At 41.7% G+C, this 21,314-nt stretch overlaps 1 protein-coding gene across 1 annotated transcript in view; it reads left to right on the top strand.

Moving 5' to 3' along the window:
- Positions 1–21,314, top strand: part of LOC122790625 (amiloride-sensitive sodium channel subunit gamma-like) — a 1,193,300-nt gene that overhangs the window by 1,124,441 nt on the left and 47,545 nt on the right. The window contains exon 10 of the mRNA XM_044058151.1: positions 9,087–9,162. Within this exon, the coding sequence (XP_043914086.1) occupies positions 9,087–9,162 (76 nt within the window). The remainder of the gene's footprint in view (positions 1–9,086; positions 9,163–21,314) is intronic.

Genomic DNA, 21,314 nt, shown 5'->3' with positions numbered 1-21,314 from the left:
CCAGCAGAGGTAAAAGCTGTTGTAACGTCAACATCTTGAACTTGGGAATGTCCAGAAAAGTGTTGAGGAGAGATAAATCCAAAATTGGTCTCCACGTGTTCCCTTTCTTTGGTACTAGGAACAGGCGAGAATAAAATCCTAGGCCCCTTTCTGATACAGGGACTGGCTGAATGGCCCCTATCTGGAGTAATTGAGAAACTTGCTTGTGAGCCTCTTTTCTTTGTGGAGGAGGAACGTCTGGCATGCCTTTGAAAGGGGCATTGTATGGAAATAAAATCTGTAACTGTGGTGAATGATATCCAACACCCATTTGTCTTGAGTAATTAAATCCCAATTTGCTTTGAAAAGAGACAGTCTTCCTCCCAAAGGAGCTGCCAGACGGGAATCTACTGGCAGCTGAAAAGACAGGTCATTGGGTCTGTTTACGAAAGGACTGACCCCTGCCCTCACCAGAAGTCTGAGCAGGTGAACTCCCTGTTCTAGGCCTAAAAGAACCTTGAGCCCTGCCCCTACCACGTCTAGACCTACCCCTAGACTGGGAATCATAAGCAGGATAAGTCCACCCCTTAGCCGGCCAATTTCTACTAAATTTCGGTGGCTGCACCTGCAAAAAATCTTTAACAGTTTGCATAGACTTAGCTTTGTCCTCCATTTTCTTTAAAACTGCTTCCACAGGCGATCCAAACAACACATCAGACTGTAAAGGAGCATCCAAAATCCGTGTCTTAACATGCTCAGCTAAATTCTGATCCTTCAACCAGGCATGCCTGCGAAGAACAGAACTAGTAGCGGCCACCCTCGAGGAGGCCTGTACAGCATCAAAACCACATTGCAAAGAATGCTTACCCACTTGTTCAGACACATGAACCAAATCCAGCAACTCTTTACACTCAATACCTCCGCCAAAGCATCCACCTTAGATTTCAATTGTGAAAGGAGGTAATTCTGATATTTTAGCATGTGAAACTGACAATTCAATGCTCTCATGGCTAGAGTGGAAGAAGTATACACTTTCTTTCCCCACCTATCCAAAGCCCTTGCCTCTTTATCAGTGGGAACAGGATTTTTAACCACAGAAGCTTTAACACCCTTAGGCCCTTGAGAAATAGTTTCTGGGTCCGCCCTAGGACTCTTAAACAAATACTTATGAGCTTGGGCACCCTATAATACCTATCAGGCTTAACAGGAGCAGGAGGCAAAGAGTCAGGGTTCAGGGAAGCCTCTGCAAAAACATCTTCCACCACATTCAACACAGGAGGAATAGCTAAGGGCCTATGCTGGGGTAAAAACAAAAATTCCCTAAGCCTTTTCCTGGAATCAGAGTAATCCTGGCCTTCCCATTTAAAGTGCTCCCTCATGGAATGCAGAGTCTCTGAAAATGAGAAATCCTCAGGAGGAGTAGCTGTAGGAGTGGAATCATCCACATCAGAATCAGAATAAGTAGGATACTCCTGCAAGTCTTCCGTAGAAGACCCTGAAGCCTCTGAACACTGTTCAAAACAATCAAACTCTGGTTCCACCCTAGGCCTCTTATCAGGCATAGAACCTCTAATCATAGTAATCAAATCTTCTGCCATTTTAAGCATATGTTTCTTAGGTACAGAACCCGAAATGCTAGGAGAAGCCCCACTGAAGCCAAACTAGGCCTACCTCTCAAAGAAGTTTTGGCAACAGAAGGAGAGGCTCTAACTACCTTGGGAAGAGAGGGAAGAACAGTCACCTGAGAAGCCCCCTCAGCCTGGCCTACCTCCTGAGAAGGCACATCCTGTAACAGTAAAGATTCTGCCTGGGACTCCATGGAAACTCCTGGCAAAACCTCTGGCTCCACTGAGCCTCCTAAAGAACCGGCGTCCGGGACTGCCGGTTCATCAACCCTAGGCTTCGCTGTTTTGTCCTTGCGCTTCTTGGACGAAGCGGGCGTCGGAGCATCCGATGGCATTTTATAATTGCAACGCTTCCCAAACACTAACCTGGCACAGTCTAACCTCCTCTTAATAGTGCGTTTGTTAAACCTAGCACAAGAGCGGCAACCAACAACGTCGTGCTCAGGCCCTAAACAAGGTATACACAAGGTATGGTAATCCCTATGAGGTATCTGTTTCCCACAAGAAATACAGTTATTCACTTTTTCTGACATCCGGTAAAAATACTGAGGCAAGAAAAAACCAAAATGTTCCCCAACGGGGTACTTAGCCAACTCTGTTTCGGTCTGAAACTCCGGTTTCGGAAAGATTTCAGAACGCCAACCTGCACTCGCAAAACTGCTTCTGCATCGGACCACGCGGCAAAAAAGACTGAGGATATGACGTCGGTCATGCGCATTAGTACCCTGACGTACTGACGTCAGTCTAATGCGCCCTGACCGACGTCAGCCTTATACTCTGGTATTCGGGCCGACTGGATGCGGACTATACCCAATAGTAAGGACTGCAGCAATGGGGAACGAAGAACATCTGAGGGATAGGATTAGAGTAGGCAGTTATATTGTTATACTGAATTAAGAGGAGTTGAAGGGTTATGAGAGGAAGTTAGGCCTGGGTTAGGGTGAATGTCACTCTATTGAGAAATGTTTGAGAATCTAAGATAGTATAGTGAGATGGTGCTGAAACTGGAAGATAGCACAGTTGGGTTGAAGTATTTTCAGTTTTGGGAAGAGCAGTAGATTTATTTGAAATAAGCTTGGAGGTATATTACAGTTGCTGTTAGAAGGGTTAAGTCAAAAATTTGTGACAGAAGTTGGCTGAGAGAATAATGAGAGATTTAAAGGCTGTGAAATTTGTTAAGAAAAAGAAAAATGAAGGAATCAATGTATTTTTAAATATGTCAGACACTGGGAAACCGGAGTGTAAAGGGACTGTACAGAAAAAAGAAGTTATGTACTTACCATAATGTTCTATCTGTGTTGTCCATTTTCATTCTTCCTCAACTGTTGGGTTCGGATCCGATCCTCGGATCTGACTCGTACATTATAAAAGCTCTTGGTAACCAAGAAGCTCTCAAGCTTGTGTGTACCCATAATGCACCAGCCCTAAGCTATCTCAGACCTTGTTTGATGAATTTACCAGAAAGGGAATGTTTAACATGCATAACTCTAACAGATGTGAAATTGCATGTGTTCCATACAGGAAGAAACTATATCTGGAGCTCAGTGTAAAGGACAGTGATGTCCCTCCAAAAACGTATTCGACCAGAAGTTTGCAAACAAAAGGGATGGGGGCTGGTGGGCAGGAAGTTGAGGAAGTATGAAAGTGGACAACACAGATGGAACGTTATGTTGAGTACATAACTTCTGTATCTGATGCTGTCAATTTTCATTCCATCCTCAAATGTCGGGACAGAGTCCCCAGCTACCTACAATCCTGGGTGGATTCTAAGTAAGGATATTCCTGAGCACAGCTGAACCAAATGTTGCTCTACCCCTGGAGACCAGATCCAATTTGTAATGAGTAACAAAGGTATGGGGGGTAGCCCAAGTTGCTGCTGCACATATATCATCCATGGAAGCTCTGGATAGAAAGACTGAAGAAGTTGCCATGGATCTAGTTGAATAAGCTTGTACTGGTTTTGGCAGGATAATACCAAATTTGTTATATATAAATGAAATACAATCAATCAGTTAGCCATCTGGCTAAAGTTACTTTTGCTACTGGTTTTCCAAATTTCAATTCTGCAAAGGAAACAATCAATCTGTCTGTTTTTCTGATCTCTTTTGTTCTATGCAGGTAAAAACTTAATTGCCTTTGAACATCCAATAAATGTAACATGTATTCACCCTTGTTTGTAAAATTAAGAAAGAATACTGGTAAATGAATGGATTGATTGATATTAGATTCTGACACCTCCATGGGAAGGAAGGTAGCTTACATTTAGCTGCTGGTTCAAAATGGGAATGTATCAAAGCCTGCAGTACCAAACTGAGATCCCATAAGGGGGATATGGTCCTTAAACAGGGGTTTCAAACCCAATGTGAAAATTTGATATTGCTGCTAACTGAACTTTAACAGTCGAAGAACTAGCTCCTTCTTTAAAAAGTAAAGCTAAAAACTTGAGTATGTTATGTATCGGAGCTAAAAAAGGGTCAACATGATTTTGTTGCGCCCAGTAAACAAATCTTTTCCATTTACTTGTATAGAGTTTTTGTGTTGAAGGTTTATGGGAAAATAAAAGTATATGTCAGACAGGGAAGACAGCATTGGTTGTCTGGCTGCAAATGAAATTGGAGAAACCAGGCTGTCAGCCTGAGGTCTGAAATGTCTGGCTGGATCATGCTTGTTGGATGAGACAAGAGGTCTGGAATTGGATCCAGAATTCAAGGTTGTTGAAGTAAGTGAGGCCAAAGGAAGGGAAACCAAACTTTTCAAGGCCAGTAAGGTGCAATGAGAATGACTTTGCTCTTCAACCTTGCAGCTTTCTACAGAAATTTTGGAATTAATGGGATTAGTGAGTACGCATAAAGTAGACCGGAGGATCAGTTATGAAGTAGAGCATCCGTTGGTGATTCCCCTTGTGAGTGGATTAGGGCAAAATAGCTGCTGCATTTGTTGTTTGTGGGGAAGCAAAAAGACTGCAGCAAGGCTGGCCCCACTGACGAAAAATTATTCCTGTCACTTTCTTGTTGAGAGACCACTCATGATGTAGAAGAATGTACCCGCTCAGTTTGTCTGTTATCATTTTGGACTTCCCCAGAATGTGAGTTGCTATGAGAAAGCAGTTGGATGAGATCACCCACTGCCACACTCAGAGTGCTTCTCAAAACAAGGGGGTATGATCTAGTCCCTCCTTGTTTGCTGATGTACCAAACTAATGACATATTATTCACTTGAATTGCATTTGTCTCTGGAAGGAGAGCATTGTGGAAGGCCTGCAATGCTAACAGAACTGCTCTCATCTCTAGGACATTGATATGCAAGTTGGCCTCTTCGGGGGACCAAGTGCCTTGGACTGTTTTCCCCAGAAAATGCCTCCTCACCCCAACTGGGAAGCACCCGTGGTCACTATGCCATGGGCTGAGGAGGAATGAATGGACAACCTTAGAACGTGATCTGATTGAATCCACCACCTGAGATCTCTCTTGCATGTCTGAGTGATTCGTATCTGAGCTGACATGGATTGGCAAAGTATCAGCCACTGTATTGCTAGCATCCATTAGAGAATCCTCAAATAAAATCTAACTAAAGGTACTAATGTTATCACTGCTGACATTGATCCTAGAGCTTGAAGGACCAAGTGAGCAGAAAGTTTGGTACTGCCGACTATTTTTCTGACCAGTGATCTGATAGTATGTACTCTTGAGGGAGTCAGTGAAGCTATAATTGGCTTTGTGTTGAAATTTGCTCCTATAATTTCCAAACTCTGAGTTGGTTGTAGTTGAGACTTGTCACGGTTTATTTTTATTCCCAGATGAGGACAAGTCTGAAGAAGCTGATCTTTTGCTCTTATCATCTGATGCTGGTCAGGGCAGTAATGAGCCAGTCGTCTAGATATGGAAACAGCCAGAATCCTTGCCATTTTGTGTGAGCAGCTACTACTGCCATGCATTTGGTGAACACCCTGGGTGCTGTGGTGAGACCAAAGAGCAGAGCTCTGAACTGGTAGTGAGTGGCTCCCAGTCAGAAGAGCAGGCTCCTTCTGGATTGTCTGTTCATCTGTATGTAAAAGTATGCATCCTGCAGGTCTATTGAGCGCATCCAGTCATCCTTGCCAGAGAGGGGAGAATGGACTGAACTGTGACTATCCAAAACTTGATATGTTGAACTGACTTGTTCAAGTTGCTGAGATTCAAGATTGTTTTCTGGTCCCTTGTTTTCTTTGGCACTAAAAAGAACCTTGGGAAAGTTCCAGATTCTGTCTGGTCTGGTGGGACTTTTTGGATGACTGTTTTCTAGCAGCTTTTGTATCTGAATTTCTGCTTCCTCCCTCTGACTGGGTGAAACATCTGGGATTTTCCTTGAGATTGGAGGTGGGTGGGAAAAGGGTATTATATAGCCTCTGGATATAATCTTCTACACCCAAGTATCTTTTGTTATCTCTAAGCAGGCTTTCTGGTGCAGGGATAATCAACCTCTGATTGCCTCCAGAGGTGGACAATTGGACCTCCTTTCAGGAGCACTGGTAGGGTCTGTCAGAGAAAGAAACTCCGGAACCCTGGTTCTGCAGGCCTCCCCTGCTGTGGAGGCAGTGATGACCATTAGAGCTCCCCCCCTCTTCTCCTAGGGGAATTTTCTGCATGTGTATCTTGGAAAGGACCCTACATTTTCCGATCACCTCATTGATTCCTAGAAGAAGATCTTTGAGGAGTCAAAAAATATACACCCACTGCAGAGGGGGTCTTTCCATCCATCTCACACCTAAATAATGTGTCCTTCACTTCTGAGCCAAACAAAGATGTGCCATCAAAAGGAGCACTGACGAACGAAGACTTGAAGGGCTCCGCAAAAATCACATAAGCCCATCCAGGCATGTCTCCTAATGGAAATGCCTGAACCCGCTGCCCGTGAGGTGCCTTCGGCTGCATGCAAAATATGCCTCATGGATGAATACAAACTAGATTGTAGGGTGGCTGCTGCAGAAATGAACCCTGAGAGGATATTTGACAGTTCTTTAATCAAATCCCGCTGCAACTTTGTAAAATGTGTCAAATAATTGAGTAACCTTAGGGCAAAGGTTGCTGAAGCATAGACATGCTTCCCAAACCTGTCCATCACCCTAGACTCCCTGTTAGGGAGATGAACAGTGGAACTCTGTTAGGCAAGTTCATTTTTGTTGGCTGCTGCCATGACCAAGGCATCAACAGGCACCCCTTAAGCCCAAAACCCCATGTCTGAAGGTGCTGCCAGAATCATACCCAGTCTCCTGGGTGTGGGTTCAACTGTGTCAGGTTCCTTTCATGCCTGCCAAGAGTCCCAAATCAATAAGCTTGTTGGAGGGTGGAGCAACCCAGGAACTAGACAGGTCAGTACTGAAAGCCTCCAGGAATACCAACTTCTCGGATGAAGGGTTGCTGGGCGCCCAACCACCTCTCTGTCTTAGGGTTTCAAGGATGTCTCCAAATAAGACATCTTCAGGGAGGTGATCGTGGGGACCCTTGACCTTCATCAAAGTCTGTATCCTCCATGACAGAATCTTGTGGAGAGTCCAAGTCCCTCCTCTTCTACTTTTTCCTAGGGACCTTGTCAGTGGAATGCTCTGAGGAGGTAATGGAAGAAATAGTAATACTCTGCTGGAAAGCCTTAGGTTCCCGGACAGGCTGTCCCTGTGGTAAAGAATGATGAGGCCCCAAGTGCAGAAACATAATTATCTAAAGATACTGGTATCTTCAGATCCAAGCCAGATGGATCTGGAATGCTCGGATCCAAGGACTCCGAAGCAATCAAAGGAATCAGTGGAGGAACTTGAAGTAGAGGTGTAGTTGGAGGATGAACATCTTGACCTGAAGGGGTAGGAGTCGATAAGATACCCATCTGAATCTGCATAGAGAGGATCTTCCACACCATTCTTTCCACATCTTCCTCGGTCAAACTTCTGGAAGAACGAGTCAAAACAAGAGAGGGGGACTTAGATCGGTGATGTTCCAAGAAGGGTAAGGACACCCTTGAAGGGACAGGATCAACAGACAGCGAATATCTTCTCCTAAGAAGAGCTATAGCACTGGAGGCAGTCAGATCCAATGGCAGTTTTGTCAGATCCATCACTTTTTTCTTCTTCAGATCTGACAACGAGGAACTTATGGATCTTATCGGATCCAGCTTGGGTCTTTTCTTAGACAGCTCTGAAACCAGGGTGAATGCAGTAGATGGTTTCAGAGATTAAGGCTTCAACTCTTTACCTTTACTTTTGGCGGCCTGAGCCTCAGATATTGAATTTCCAAAAGCAGATGGTAATAATCCTTTTAATATAAGTTTATTCCTTCTTTCAACTAAAGCCCTAACATTGAAACTGTAGCAGATTAAACAATCCTCCTGTAGATGTAATGGCCCCAAGAAGTATACCCACATAGTGTGGGCATCTGACATTGGTAGTTTGTGCCTGCACTTAACACACATTTTAAACCCAGTGAGGCCTTTTTGCGTCATTATACTGCAACTATAAAAAGGAAATTTTAAGTAAGAATTTTTTTTTGAAAGACAGAAGGTATGAAGAAAAAAACTACCAATGATGGTAATAAGAGGCTATACTAATGTAGAAAGGAAAGGAAATTACTAACAGTAGTAATTTAAGAAGTACACACTGTATGATAAATACAATGTCAAATGAAGGTAAGGAACAAAAAATATAAGAAACATTAGAAAATAGTAACAAATATAATAATTTAGAAGATAAATATCAGTGAAAAGCTCAAGAGCGAGGACAACCACATCTTTCATGGAAAGCAGCAAACAAGATCTAGGGTTGCTTAGGCCTGGTGCATTATGGGTAAGGGACAAGCTCGAGAGTTTCTTGTTTACCATGAGCTTTAGTAATCGCTGAGTCAGAACTGTGGATCAAACAATTGAGGATAGAATGAAAATTGAGAACATCAGATTGATTAGATTAAGGCTAATGGGATAAGAGGGAGAGAGACAGGAGAAAAGGGAAGTAAATTAAGTACAAGCAGTGTATAGAGGAGATAAATATCTTGATGTCCATCCAGCAATCTTCTACCTTACTGAAACAACACTGTAGTGGTAAATTAAGCTAATGGATGGGTCTATGAAATACAGCAGCAGAGAATTCCAAGAGAAAGCACTGAAATTCATGATGTGAAGGGAGCAAGCAACAATAAAGAAACATGCCAATAGCAATATGTTTCCGGCCTAAGGTTAATGTCAGTCAGTAAGAAACAGGAAGCATAAGAATGCTAAATAAACTCCAGTCTACTAAGCTGCCTATTGAAAAGTCATAAATAATGATTTCATGCCATATCAGAAACCCAAAAGTGTTGTTTTTTGAAGTCTCTGAAGTTTGTTCTAACATTTTTCCCTGCAGCTTTTTTAACAGTTCATGTACAAAATTTTCTATTATGCTAGGATCTGCAAAAGTTCTTTAAATGTTGTACCATTAACGTAAAATACATTTTAAACCTGTGTCAAACTGCTGTTTCTCTTTAGGGATAATTTGGTGAAAGTAGTTGTCTATTACCAGCAGCTGAACTATGAACTGATTGAAGAAGAGCCTTCAATAACTGTAAGTAATTATCAAGTACACAATACTACAATATGAAGTACAGAATCTTTGGGACATAAGAGGATTACCGTCTGTAAGCAAATACTTACACTTAAAAGGAGTTATGAATCATAGACAGGGCCACCATTTATTTGAATATCAAATGCTGGAATTAAGTATGGGGGAGAGTATGTGTCTGTGATCTCCTACACATGGCATAATGTGTTACAAAGCAGTGACACAAAAAAGCAAGGCACCAGCTGATAACTGACAAAACAGCATACATGTTTGCAAACACACACACACGCACACACACACACACACACATATATATATATATATATATATATATATATATATATATATATGATTAAATATGATGGGGAGGCAATACACCACAGTGATTAAGGCAATGGGCAATGTAACCGAAGATCTGAGTTTGAATCTGATCAGATCCCACTTTGCTTACTGTGTGGCACTGAACACTTAACTTCCCAGCCCAGATAAACTAGCCCCTCCCCATACACTTCCAACCTCTCATTGCCATACATTACTTATGTGCTACTCTGTGTAGTGGGGGCAAAAATTAAGTGATGGCTGACCATCTTATATGGTTGCTTTGCTTTGCTTTTGGAGATATGCTTCTAGGCTGTGTCTTTACCAGCAAGTTTGTGACTGTAATGTATTGTATTGTATGTAAGGCAGGTCTGTGTACATCCAACTCATGTGCTAACATCACCATTGTAGTTTGTCCCAAATCCTCTCCTTGGCCTCACCAAAAAAAAAAACTCTTGTAGGGTAGTCTACTCTCAACCCCCAACCCTCACCCCAGGTTGGTAAGCTGGCACACAGCCTTTTCACTTGAACATCACCAGACAAATGCATTCAGTATCCAGGTCCATTACTATAATCAGCATTGTGGAAGCTGTGCATTCAGAGGTTAAACCCTCTACAGAGAGCAACAACATATCTCTTAACTTCTTCATGTTCTCTGGTCTAATTTGGAAAGACTCCCCACTGCTGTTAGCTAACCTAATTATAAGATTAAGCTTAATGATTAGGTAATTAACATAATGCCATTGGCATACGCCATAGCCAAAAGCTTGGTAGATAAGTGCAGGCACTCTCAAGACACTACACCCAGTAATGAAACAAGTGGATCTCATATGCAAGGCTTACAGTGCTTGTACTTTTTTACCCCAAGTTTTTTTTTTCACAGTCCTGAAAGGATGATATTTATGATGTTCTACTGGTTTGTTTATTTGGTGTTATGAGATACCTCCACAGCTTGTAATGAGAAACAACTCCACAGAGCATCTGACTCAGTATGCAAGAAAGGACATAGCAAGGAGTGCCTGTGGTAGGTGTAAAACAATAGTACTGACAACTGCAAAAAAACAGGTGATATTCACAATGTACATATATGATAAGGCCACTTCTGGTGCCCTTTAAAAATCACAGCAGAGATGTGAATGGAAATGCCAATATAGTGTGACAATGACACAGGCATATTGCTGGGTATATGACAATTAATCAAATTCAGCTTCTTTGATAGTAAAGTCAGCAGTGATAAAAATACTTTGAACTGCCATACACATTGCTGACTTCATTGCCACATACTCAAGTTTCAAGAAACTTCTCCACTTACAATCCAGAATTCATCAGTAAACTGTTGCATTCAGTATCTTCACCACTAGTAATAGCTAGTGGTCATTGCCAAACATGTTTATTTCCACATAGATGGCACTTTTTAAAATGCATACAGTGGTACAACTACACAGCTGAATCCACTTCACCTCCCCACCATTTCCCAAACTTTCATACCCCAAAAAAATAAAACAAAGAACAGTTATGTAAGTTAACTTACTATAGTAGTCGATGTTCTAAAAGATCAATGTTACAATAGCCAAAACTATTTGGTTTTTTTCCTGCCAAGGATAGCTTATTAAAGCTAAAGGGCACATTTCAAGTGTTTTAACTGCCGAGACATTAAACAGACCTCAAAAGCAGTTAAAGCACCAAAACTTTCAGAGCTTTCCTGGTTCAAGTAGGAGGGCAACATCCCCGAAATGAAAAATGCTAGGAAACATACAACAGGTCTGTACATTCACACCCAGGCAATCATACCTTTCAAATGTCCAGATTCTTACACAATATCCAGATTTCTCTCTCGTACTTTTGGTCTATTCCTCATAAAATTTGTGGTTTTCTGGTAAGCCATTGAGGACTACAGTCACAAAATAATGACAGACAAACTTCATATCCTTCAGAAAATGCGTACCAACACAACACCTGTTACTCTAGCAGCTAAGTTTATAAGAGCATTTAAAATGTGTCCCTATTTTTAGCCTTTACCCCCAATTATTTTTTGGCTTTGTACAGATTTCTTGTGATGAACGACAGGTATGCTGGCAACTAAAAAAAATGCACAACAACAACAACAAAAGAAGGAAGCAGTAGGAAGGGGACAGCTACTGCAACAGTGATCTATTATAACATCTACTGTTATAGTAAATTAAGTTACAGAACTATACTATGTTCAGCATTAGAATACTGTTACAATACCCTAAGCTATTTGGATATATTACTGTAACTTAGAAACCAAAAAGGGAGGAGGAAATAAATTAAGAATCAAGAAGTCCCTGAAGAATGGTTTTGGCAAATCCTATTCTGGACCTGGAAAATGAATCCAGTTTACACACTGTAAAACAATGCAAAGATCAAAGTTGCAGCCTCTAGACTACTTCTAATGTCTACCCCTTTCCAGAAACTCACAGAAGAAGCCAAAGACCTGGTGGGATGGGTCTTAATCAACAGTATGTTTTGACACTGGTTGCCTTTTCCACTTACTTTTACAGGAGACAAACAGCTTATCGTCTTTCCTGAAGGAATCAGTTTTTGTCTAGGTACTATCTATGCTACCTGTGGATATCTGTCTGAATAATTCTTTCTCCCTTATTTTTGGCTTCTGGAAAAAAGACAAGGAGACGAATGGACTGTCTCAAGGTAAAGTCTAAAACCACTTTAGGCATGAAATAATTTGTTTTTAAAGAAACCATGTCCTCATGGGAATGTGGTAGGATTGACCCACTATAAAAACTTGTAAACTCTGATAGTCTTCTAACAGAAGTTAAATCAATGAGTAAAACAGTTTTCCATGTTACTAACCTCAATTTGGCCTGATGTACTAGTACAAATGGAATAAAATAAGCTTTACAAGCCCAGAATTCAAATCTCAAGGAGTACCCATCTCTTTTCTTGGTGGACAGACATGTAAAACTCCTTTCAAAAACCTCTCAACTTCGGAATAGGAAGAAAGAGGGGATCCAAGAGCAGACAAGCAGAAATGGCTGAGAGATCAATCTTGACAGAAGAATAAGAAAGAACAGAAGGCAGCAATTCACACAAATAATCAAGAACCAGAGACAGCTGGGCCTTAAAATGGGCATGGTCCTTGGAATGGCACAAACTAGAAACTCATTTACATTTAGACATATGTGATTTTCTATTAGCAGGATTATTAGCTTTCTTCAGTACCTGCTGCATATCCTCATAAAAAAAGATGCCTAAAAGGTATCAAAATTCCATCATCCAGGCAAGTCAGTTATAGAGATTTCAGGTTAGGGGCATATCAAACAATCCCTGTCTTGTGTGAGTAAATCCAGTCAAATTGTCCATAAACAGACCTAAAAGTAAAAGAAAAAGTCGTGGACATTCAGAATTGCCATTTAGCTGAAACACCTGATATCCTTAAAGGGTAATTTGCATATATCCAGTGTTGCCTCTGACACATGAGGTTTCAGGTATCACACAGTGGAAACTCTAGCTTTGCTAGATTTTTCTTTTTGTGTTTTAACCAGTTGTTTTTTCTGTGTGATCGTTTTACTCATTGTTTTAAATCCAGTCTGCAGGGAAGATTGCGGTAATTGCCCTTGGCCAACTTCAGAAAAAGGGAGAACGACTGTTGTCTGGGCCAAAAGGGAGTCGCCATCACTATCTTTAGGTAGCCCTTCTGAAACTTAGGAAGAATCTTGGATGTCAGTGGAAAGGGAGGAAAAGCAAAAAGAAACATTTCTTTCCACAGGAATGAGAAAATATCTATCTTCTATGCCTGCTTGGAAGGAATCCTGAAGCCAAATTTCTCTTACTGTCTGTTCTGAGAGGAGGCAAACAGAACTACTTGATGAGTGCCCCACAGCTGGAACAATTCCTCGAAGACTCCCAGGTGCAGTTTCCATTTGTGAGGATCTGTCATGGTCCTGCTTAGCTTGTCTGTTACAATGTTTTGCTCTGATGGAATGTCTGAAGCCTGAAGAGTCAAAATGAGCTGAGTTGATATCTCCCAGGCTATCATAGCAAGTCTACAAAGAGGGTAAGATCTAGTACCTCCACCTTGTTTGTTTATGTACCACATCACAGAGGTGTTGTCTATGAAAACATGCCATCATCTATTTGACATTTATATGCTTTTGTCTGTCCTGTTTGCTCCATGGACTTTGCACTTTCAACCTTTTGGACACAGCTCCCCATACCAGATCTGCAGCATTTATTGTGACAGGCTGAAGAGGAAACAGAATGAAGAATGGGAAACTCGGATTCTGAGAAAAATTATCTACCCACTATAGACCTTCCCTCCTTAACAAACTCCAGAATTGGGATGTGAAAAGATAAAGGGTGCAGATGTTAAGTCCAGATAAACCTGAGGTATGACTGAATTTTTCTCATGTGAATTACAGCCAAGGGAATTCTAAGAATCACAGAAGTCAAATACCCAAGAATCATGAGGAAATCCCTGACAGATATCTGGTTTAGATTGGAAAAACTCAGGGAAAACTGTTGGAAAATCTTTACTTTGTCTGGAGGAAAAAACACTATTCCCAGGCCAGAGGCTAACAGACATGCTAGGAATACTATTTTGTGAGAATGGATAACAGAAGATTTCTGTAAATTCACTTGGAAACCTAGACTGAGTAGAAGATTCTGAACACTTAGTAAAGATTCCTGACAATTGGAAAAAGAGTCTGCAAATATAATACAATTGTCAAAATATGGAAAATGTGAATATCTTGAAGTCTGCAATAAACAATTACTGGAGACAGACACTTTGTAAATATCCTTGGAGCAACAGATAATCCAAAGGTAAGACAGAGAACAGATAACATAAGCCAGATACAGAAAATTTAAAAAATGCGTGGAATGTTGCCAATGGGAATATGATTGTAAAGGGACAGGAGGTAACAGGGTCTGAAAGGATAAAAAGGAAGAATCTGCTGGAATTGCCAAGTATACCCCTGATGAATGACTTTCAGAACCCATTTGTCTGAAATCAACTGGTGCCAAAACGAAAGCTGTAGACTCAGGGTGGGAGGATGGGAAAGAGAGAGATTGCCAGGGATGGGGGTATGCTGAAGAGGCAAACACTCATTTTGACTTTTAGTGCTGTCCTTGACTTTGAGATACTTTCCCATTCTTTTTGAAGCCTTATTCCCATTTCTTTTAAATCATGTCTGTTGGCACCTTGCTGCTTGAATCTTTTTGAAAAAAAGGGAGCTGAGTTGGAATACAATTTTTGGTTTGCCTTAAAAAAGAAGGTTGGAAGACTTGGTTCACTAGTTGAATCAACTTTTTCCTCACATCAAATCTCTTAAGCACTTCAGCTACAGAAGGGCAAACAGAATTTCCTTGTCTAGGGAATAATTTAACATGTCAATTTTAACATCTTCAGGATGATTTTGCAAACATAACCAAACAATTTTTTTCATGACTGACCCAGAAGCAGGTGCCCTGAAGACAGTATCAACAGTATCTTAAGAATACTATAATGCATGTTTAATTACACGAGAAGCAGATATAAAAGAGGCATTCAAAGAACTTTTCACCTCAAAGAAAAAAAGTATAACAGTCAATTTATTTTCATGTTTTCAAAAGACATATGTGCAGTTTAACATTCTGAACATTAAAAGTGACATGAATAAATTTTATTCCCAGATTTCTCAAAAGCTTTCCCATCCTCATCAGAGCGAATCAGATTAGCATTAGTAATCTGACTAGCAAAATAAGTTTTGGGTAGGAAAATTACTGCAGGGTCTGGTTTGGGGTTAGAAAAAAAGAAGTTATGTACTCACCATAACATTCCATGTGTGTTGTCCACCTCATCCTTTATTCTCACTGAGGTCCTCAGCTAAGCTTGTGGGCATTTTTACCTACCCATAATGCAACACCCCTACTACCTCAGATCTTGTTTGCCATCTAGCAATGGCCATGAGAAATATTACAAAAATATTTTGTATAAGCATAGCATAAACTACATTCTTTCAGAGGCTATAGAGTCCTGTAAAGATCCAATTAGAGCTACTCGGTCTCCCAGGAGGGGGTATGGTGGGTGAGTTGTGTGAATAACAGGCAAGATAGACAAAACACATGCAACGTTATGGTGAGTACATAACTTCTTTATGTGATGTTGTCAATCTCGTCTTTATTCTCATGGACAGGACCACATCCCTAGCTACCTGCTTCTTGGGTGGCTCATGGGAGAATATTCCTAAGAACCATAAAACCAAAGGATGCTCTACTTCTAGAGGCCAAATCCAACTTGTAATGAGTAATAAAGGTATGTGGTTTAGCCCAAGTTGTTGCAGCACAGATACTGTTCTAGAGGTAATCTAGCCTGGAAATCAGCAAAAGTGGCTACTGATCTGGTGGAATGAGTCTTGATAGGATTAGGTATAATCTTGTTGTTAGAACTGTATATGAAAGATATGTATTGTGAGAAGCAATTGGATAATGTTACTTTAGAGACTGGTTGGCCTTTCTTAACCTCCGAATGGGACATAAATATTTGATCTGATTTTCTAATTCTGATGTCCTGTTCAAATAGAAACGTAACTGTCTGTGAACATCTAGAAGGTGTAAGGTGTACTCTCCTTTGTTTTGAAAATTTAGAAAGAATAAAGGCAAATCAATAGACCGATTGAGGTTACTTTGCAAAACTACTTTGGGTAAAAAGGAAGGGTTAGTGTGTAAAGAGACTCTATCCTTGTGAAAAACAATGTATGGAGACTTGGAAGACAAGGCCTGCAACTCTGAAATTCTCCTTGCTGAAGTAATGGCTACTAAGAATAGCGTTTTCCATGAAAGACATTTAATTTCACATGCAGTAGATGGTTCAAATGGAGGTGAGATAGTTTTAATCAGCACAAAATTCAAATCCTAAGGTGGAAGTGGGTTTCTATATGGGGGAGAATTAAGGCAGTTCCTCTGAGGAATGTTTTGCATAGTCTGTTTGACATGATAGCCAAACCATTTTCTCCTATGTGAAAATTAGAAATCGCTGCTAAATGTACCCTAATAGTAGCTGCAGCGGCTCCCTCATTGAATAATTTGGCTAAGAACTCTAGGATAGAATGTAATGGAGCTGTGAAAGGATCTATATGATTAGTATTGGACCAAGCAACACATCTTTCCCATTTTCTCTTGTACAATTTTTGAGTAGAAGTCTAATGGTAAGATAGGAAAATGTGTTCACTGGAGAGGAAAGGAGCAGAAACTTGGCTATCATGGGAAATGGAGTAGCCAAGCTGTTAGTTTGAGACTGTTCAGATTGGGATGGGCCATTCCTGACGGATGAGTCAACAGATCCGGAGCTGGGTCCAGAATCCATGGTCCCTCCCATACATGAGGTTGAATGAAAGAACCATATCTCTTGAGGCCAACAGGGAGCAATTAGGATCAATTTGGTCTCCAATGAAGTTGCTTTCTGTAGGACCTTGGGAGTTAAGGGTATTGGTGGAAACTCATAAAGGAGTCCCGAGGGCCAATCATGAACAAGTGCATCCTTTGGTGACTCTCCCACTGGTGGGATCAGGGCAAAGTAGCTACATCACCCATCAATGCCAAATGCAGCAAAGAGGTCGCAGCAAGGCTGGCCCTATTTTTGGAAGATAACTTTCTGGTTGAAGGACCACTCGTGCGGCCATAAAATGGCTCTGCTCAGTTTGTCTGCAATCATGTTGGACTTCCCCAGGATGTGCATTGCTATCAGAAAACAGTTGGAGTCCTCTGCCCATTGCCAGACCCTCAGGGCTTCTCAACATAGGGGATAAAATCTGGTTCCCCCCTGTTTGTTTATGTACCAGACTATAGACATGTTGTTGGACTGAATTGCTATTGTTCCCACAGGGAGGGTATCCTTAAATGCTTGCAAAGCCAAAAGCACCGCCCTCATCTCTAGAATGTTTATGTACAAATGGGCCTCATGTTGCTGCCAGGTGCCTTGAACTATCTTTACCAGATAATGCCCATCTCCCCCTATCTGGGAGGCATCCATGGTCACCATGGCTTGGGTTTGAAAAGGTATAAAGAGATATCCCTGAGACACCATTTTGCACGAGTAGGTTATGATAATTTTGCGTGTCATCGGGAGATCTAGAAATGACCATTGTGTCGACAGTAACCACTGGAGGATTCTCATATGAAATTGGGCTAACCGGATTAGAACAACTGAAGCTGCCATTTTCCCTTGGACTTGTAAAACTAGTTTTGCAGATGCCTGTTTCTTCCTGACATGTGTCTTTACATGACAACGAAGATCGTGTACTCTGCCTGGAGGAAGTTTTGCTGATAAATTTGTTGTATTTATCTGAGCTCCTATGAATATCAAGGACTGGCATGGCTCTAGAGCAGATTGTTCATAATTTATTGTAATTCTTAGGGAGGAACAGAGTTTCAGAGTGTAATCCCTGGCTTGTAGCAGGAGATGCCTGATCAGGGCAGCAATAAGCCAGTCGTCCAGATATGGAAACACATGAAATCCTCTGCTTCTCAGGTGAGCTGCCACTACTGCCATGCACTTGGTGAACACTCTGGGGGCTGTAGTGAGACCAAAGGGCAGAGCTCGAAACTAGAAGTGACTGGCTCCTAGCCGGAAGCACAAGAACCTCCTGGATCACCTATCCATTAAAATATGGTAGTATGCATCCTCAAGGTCTATGGAGCACATCAAACTGTCTTTTTCCAGAAATGGAAGTATCAACTGCAGTGTCACCATCTGGAACATGGATTTCTGGACATGTTTGTTCAGATTGATGAGATCCAAAATGTGTTTCCAGTCTCCTGTTTTCTTTGGAACTAAAAAGAATCTTCAGTAAGTTCTGGATCCTCTCTGGTCTGCAGGGACTTGTTGGATGACTCTTTTTTCCTAGCAACTTTCGAATTTCTAATGTTGCTTGTTCCCTTTGACTGGGTGGAACATCTGGGAATGATTTTTTTACAGGAACGAGTTTGGAGAAGGGGATGATATATTCCCTGGATATTATGTTCTGCACCCATCTGTTGGTAGTTACCTTTTGCCAGGTTTCTAGTTCCAGAGACAATTGCCCCTCTAATGCCTCCAGAGGCAAGCAATCATGCACTCCTTCAGGTGCACTTAAAAGCCCATCCAAAGAAAAATTCTCTGTAGTCCTGATTGTGCAGTCCTCCTCTGCCACGAGAGCCATATCTTCCACTGTTGTCCCCCCCCCGCCCCTGGGGGAACTTTCACCTTATGTGTCATGAAAAGACTTCTGGGATTTTCTGAACCACATCTTCCCACTACCTCTCTGACCTTTAGGAAAGGGTCTGGCAGGTGTAGAAAAAACATGCTCTAACGGCAAACAAGGTCTTGCCTTCCTGTTCACACCTGGTTAGCATTTCTCTCACTTTAATCCCAAACAGAGAAGAGCCATCAAAGGGGCATTAATGAAGGAAGACTTGAAGGGCTCTGCAAAATCACAAAGGCCTGTCTCCTAAGGGCAATACCTGAACCCGTAGCCCTACTCGTCCCATCTGCTGCATAAGATATGAGCCTCATGGAAGAGTTTACGACCAAATAGAGAGTGGTGAGCTAAGCAATGACTTTATCTGCCACTGCATCAGCTACAGCTCCTTGGAGAGAGTCTGTAAGTTCCTTTAACAGGTCCCTCTGTAGACTGGTGAAGTGAGTAAGCTAGTTCAGAGACCGAAAGGCAAAGTTCATTGATGAAAATACTTGCTTCCCATATCTATTCATCCTTATTAAGAGGATGGATAGAGGAGCTGGTCTCAGAAAGCTCCTTTTTAGTGGCTGCTGCCACAACCACAGCATCAACTGCTACACCCTTAGTCAAAAATGTCTTATCTTTCGGGGCAGTGATGTTCTCAAATGCAGTTGGAAAGTATTGGAACCAACTCCCCCATGAACTTACATCACTGTCTTCATTTACACTTTTTAAACACAATATGAAACTCTATCTTAAAACCCATTGGTTATGTCCCTGTACAAATGCAGACTAATCTCATACTATATCCCAAATATCCTCTCTTAAGACCTAATTCCTGCTCTGTGTCTTTTTAGATCAAGGCCTATCCTTGGCAAAAACATATCTTATCCTAATAGAGATAATTTAAAATACCTAGTTAAATTCTTCTGCATATAATTCTAAAGCATCCTACCTAATGGCAGACAAAAAATATTGTTTAAACTGTGAGCATTGCTAAACTGTTGAAACTTGAAGTATGTATTTGTTTAACAATTACTTTCTAGTTACTAATGAAGTCTTGTACATAAAGTCTAAAATATCTTATCTAATGCTTGTAACATGTTTTTTGTATAAACTGTGAAGATTCCTGAACTGTTAGTAGTCTAGTAATCTCTTGGAGCTTATCTCCCTGGGATTCTACTGAAAATGGACATAAATCCAGATAGACTATCCCGGTCAACAAATGTAAAATAAAATAAATAAATAAATAAATGTATTTGTTTGACCTTCTAGGAGTGGGCTATATGGCCTTCCGAGAGATTAAGTCCATAAGCTCGTTGGAAGGAGGAGTCACCCAAGAGGTGTAAGGGTGAGACTCAAAGGCCTTCGGGTATACTGAGTCCTCAGCCAAAGGAGGGGGTGGACTGCCAGTCGCCTCTCTGTTTTAATATTTCAAGGATGTCTCCAAAGGAGACATCTTCAGGAGGTGACTGTGGGAACCCTTCTGCCTTATCAATGTCAGTATCTGATGTGTTAGATGACTCTGGGGAGTCAAGGTGCTTCCTCTTGCAGGTCCTCTTCCAAGGGATCTCCTCAGTGGGATACTCTGGGGAGGTTTCAGAAGAGGGGGGAGTCCCCTGGTGGACAACCTGAGGCCTGGGGTTTCTGCGATCTTGTGGAAGGATCACTTGAGTGGAAGATCTGAATTAGGTTGTGCCATAGACTTGGCAGAAGTCAAAACCCTCCTTATAACCTCAAAGGCAGACTGCACCCGCCCCAAGGACTCCCCGAATTCTGACAAAGAAGTTGTCAGAGCTGAAAGCATCTGCAGAACCAGAAACAGATGCTCTGAAGCTGAGGTAGGAGCAGAACTCACCCGCACCAAAGCCCCAAGAGATAGGGTCGGATCTGGAGAGATCCGAGCCGGCTTTAAGAATCCAACCAGGGAGTGTCAGCTCCTAGAGGTGTCCTACTTCTAATGGAGGAAAACACTCAGGGTAGATGTCTGCTCTGAGGAAACCAACGGTCCTGGAGCCAATACAGACACAATCTGGAGATCGGAGTCTTCTGGCTCTAAAACCAAAGGACAAATCAGAGGTGGAACAGTTTCTAGGGAGATGGACTGCATCTGATCAGATTCCTTTGGGCTTGGATCCAACAAAAGTTTGGCAAGGGCCGGAGTCTTTAGTAACCTTTGCACTAACCTATCCATGTCTTCATCGGATATGCTCCTGTTAGATCGAGTAGACAGAGTTGGGATCTGGACTTTGCTAGTAAAGGAGATGGGAGCCATGAAGTTTCTGGTTCCAGGGAAGGAGAACGGCTCCAATGTCAAATCTCTGTCGCTGAGACGTCGGAGCAGAGGGTTCTGATGGCTTCAAGCTCATCTTGCACTCAAGAAATGACTGTCATCTCCAATGATGCTGATGGAGCACAGAGTTGAGGAGTTTTTGGACTCAGATGTGAAGAACCTTCTGGAGCCGAAGATGCTCATTTTAAAGTCTTGTTCGGAGTTTTTGAGGGGGGCTCTGCTGAAATTGCCTCTGAAAAAGGGGGTTTAATAAACCTTTTAAAATTAACTTGTTCTTGTGCTCCATAAGCACTCTCTGATTAAACCCTTGGCATATGGAGCACATTTCTTGGAGATGAAGAGGCCCCAAGCAATAGACACAGAGTGTG

The sequence above is a fragment of the Protopterus annectens genome, chromosome 16.part0, assembly GCF_019279795.1.
Source record: "Protopterus annectens isolate FY-2018-M chromosome 16.part0, PAN1.0, whole genome shotgun sequence".
NCBI lineage: Eukaryota > Metazoa > Chordata > Ceratodontiformes > Protopteridae > Protopterus > Protopterus annectens.
Note: the sequence above shows the minus strand (reverse complement) of the source record. Positions and strands in the feature narration are given on the sequence as shown.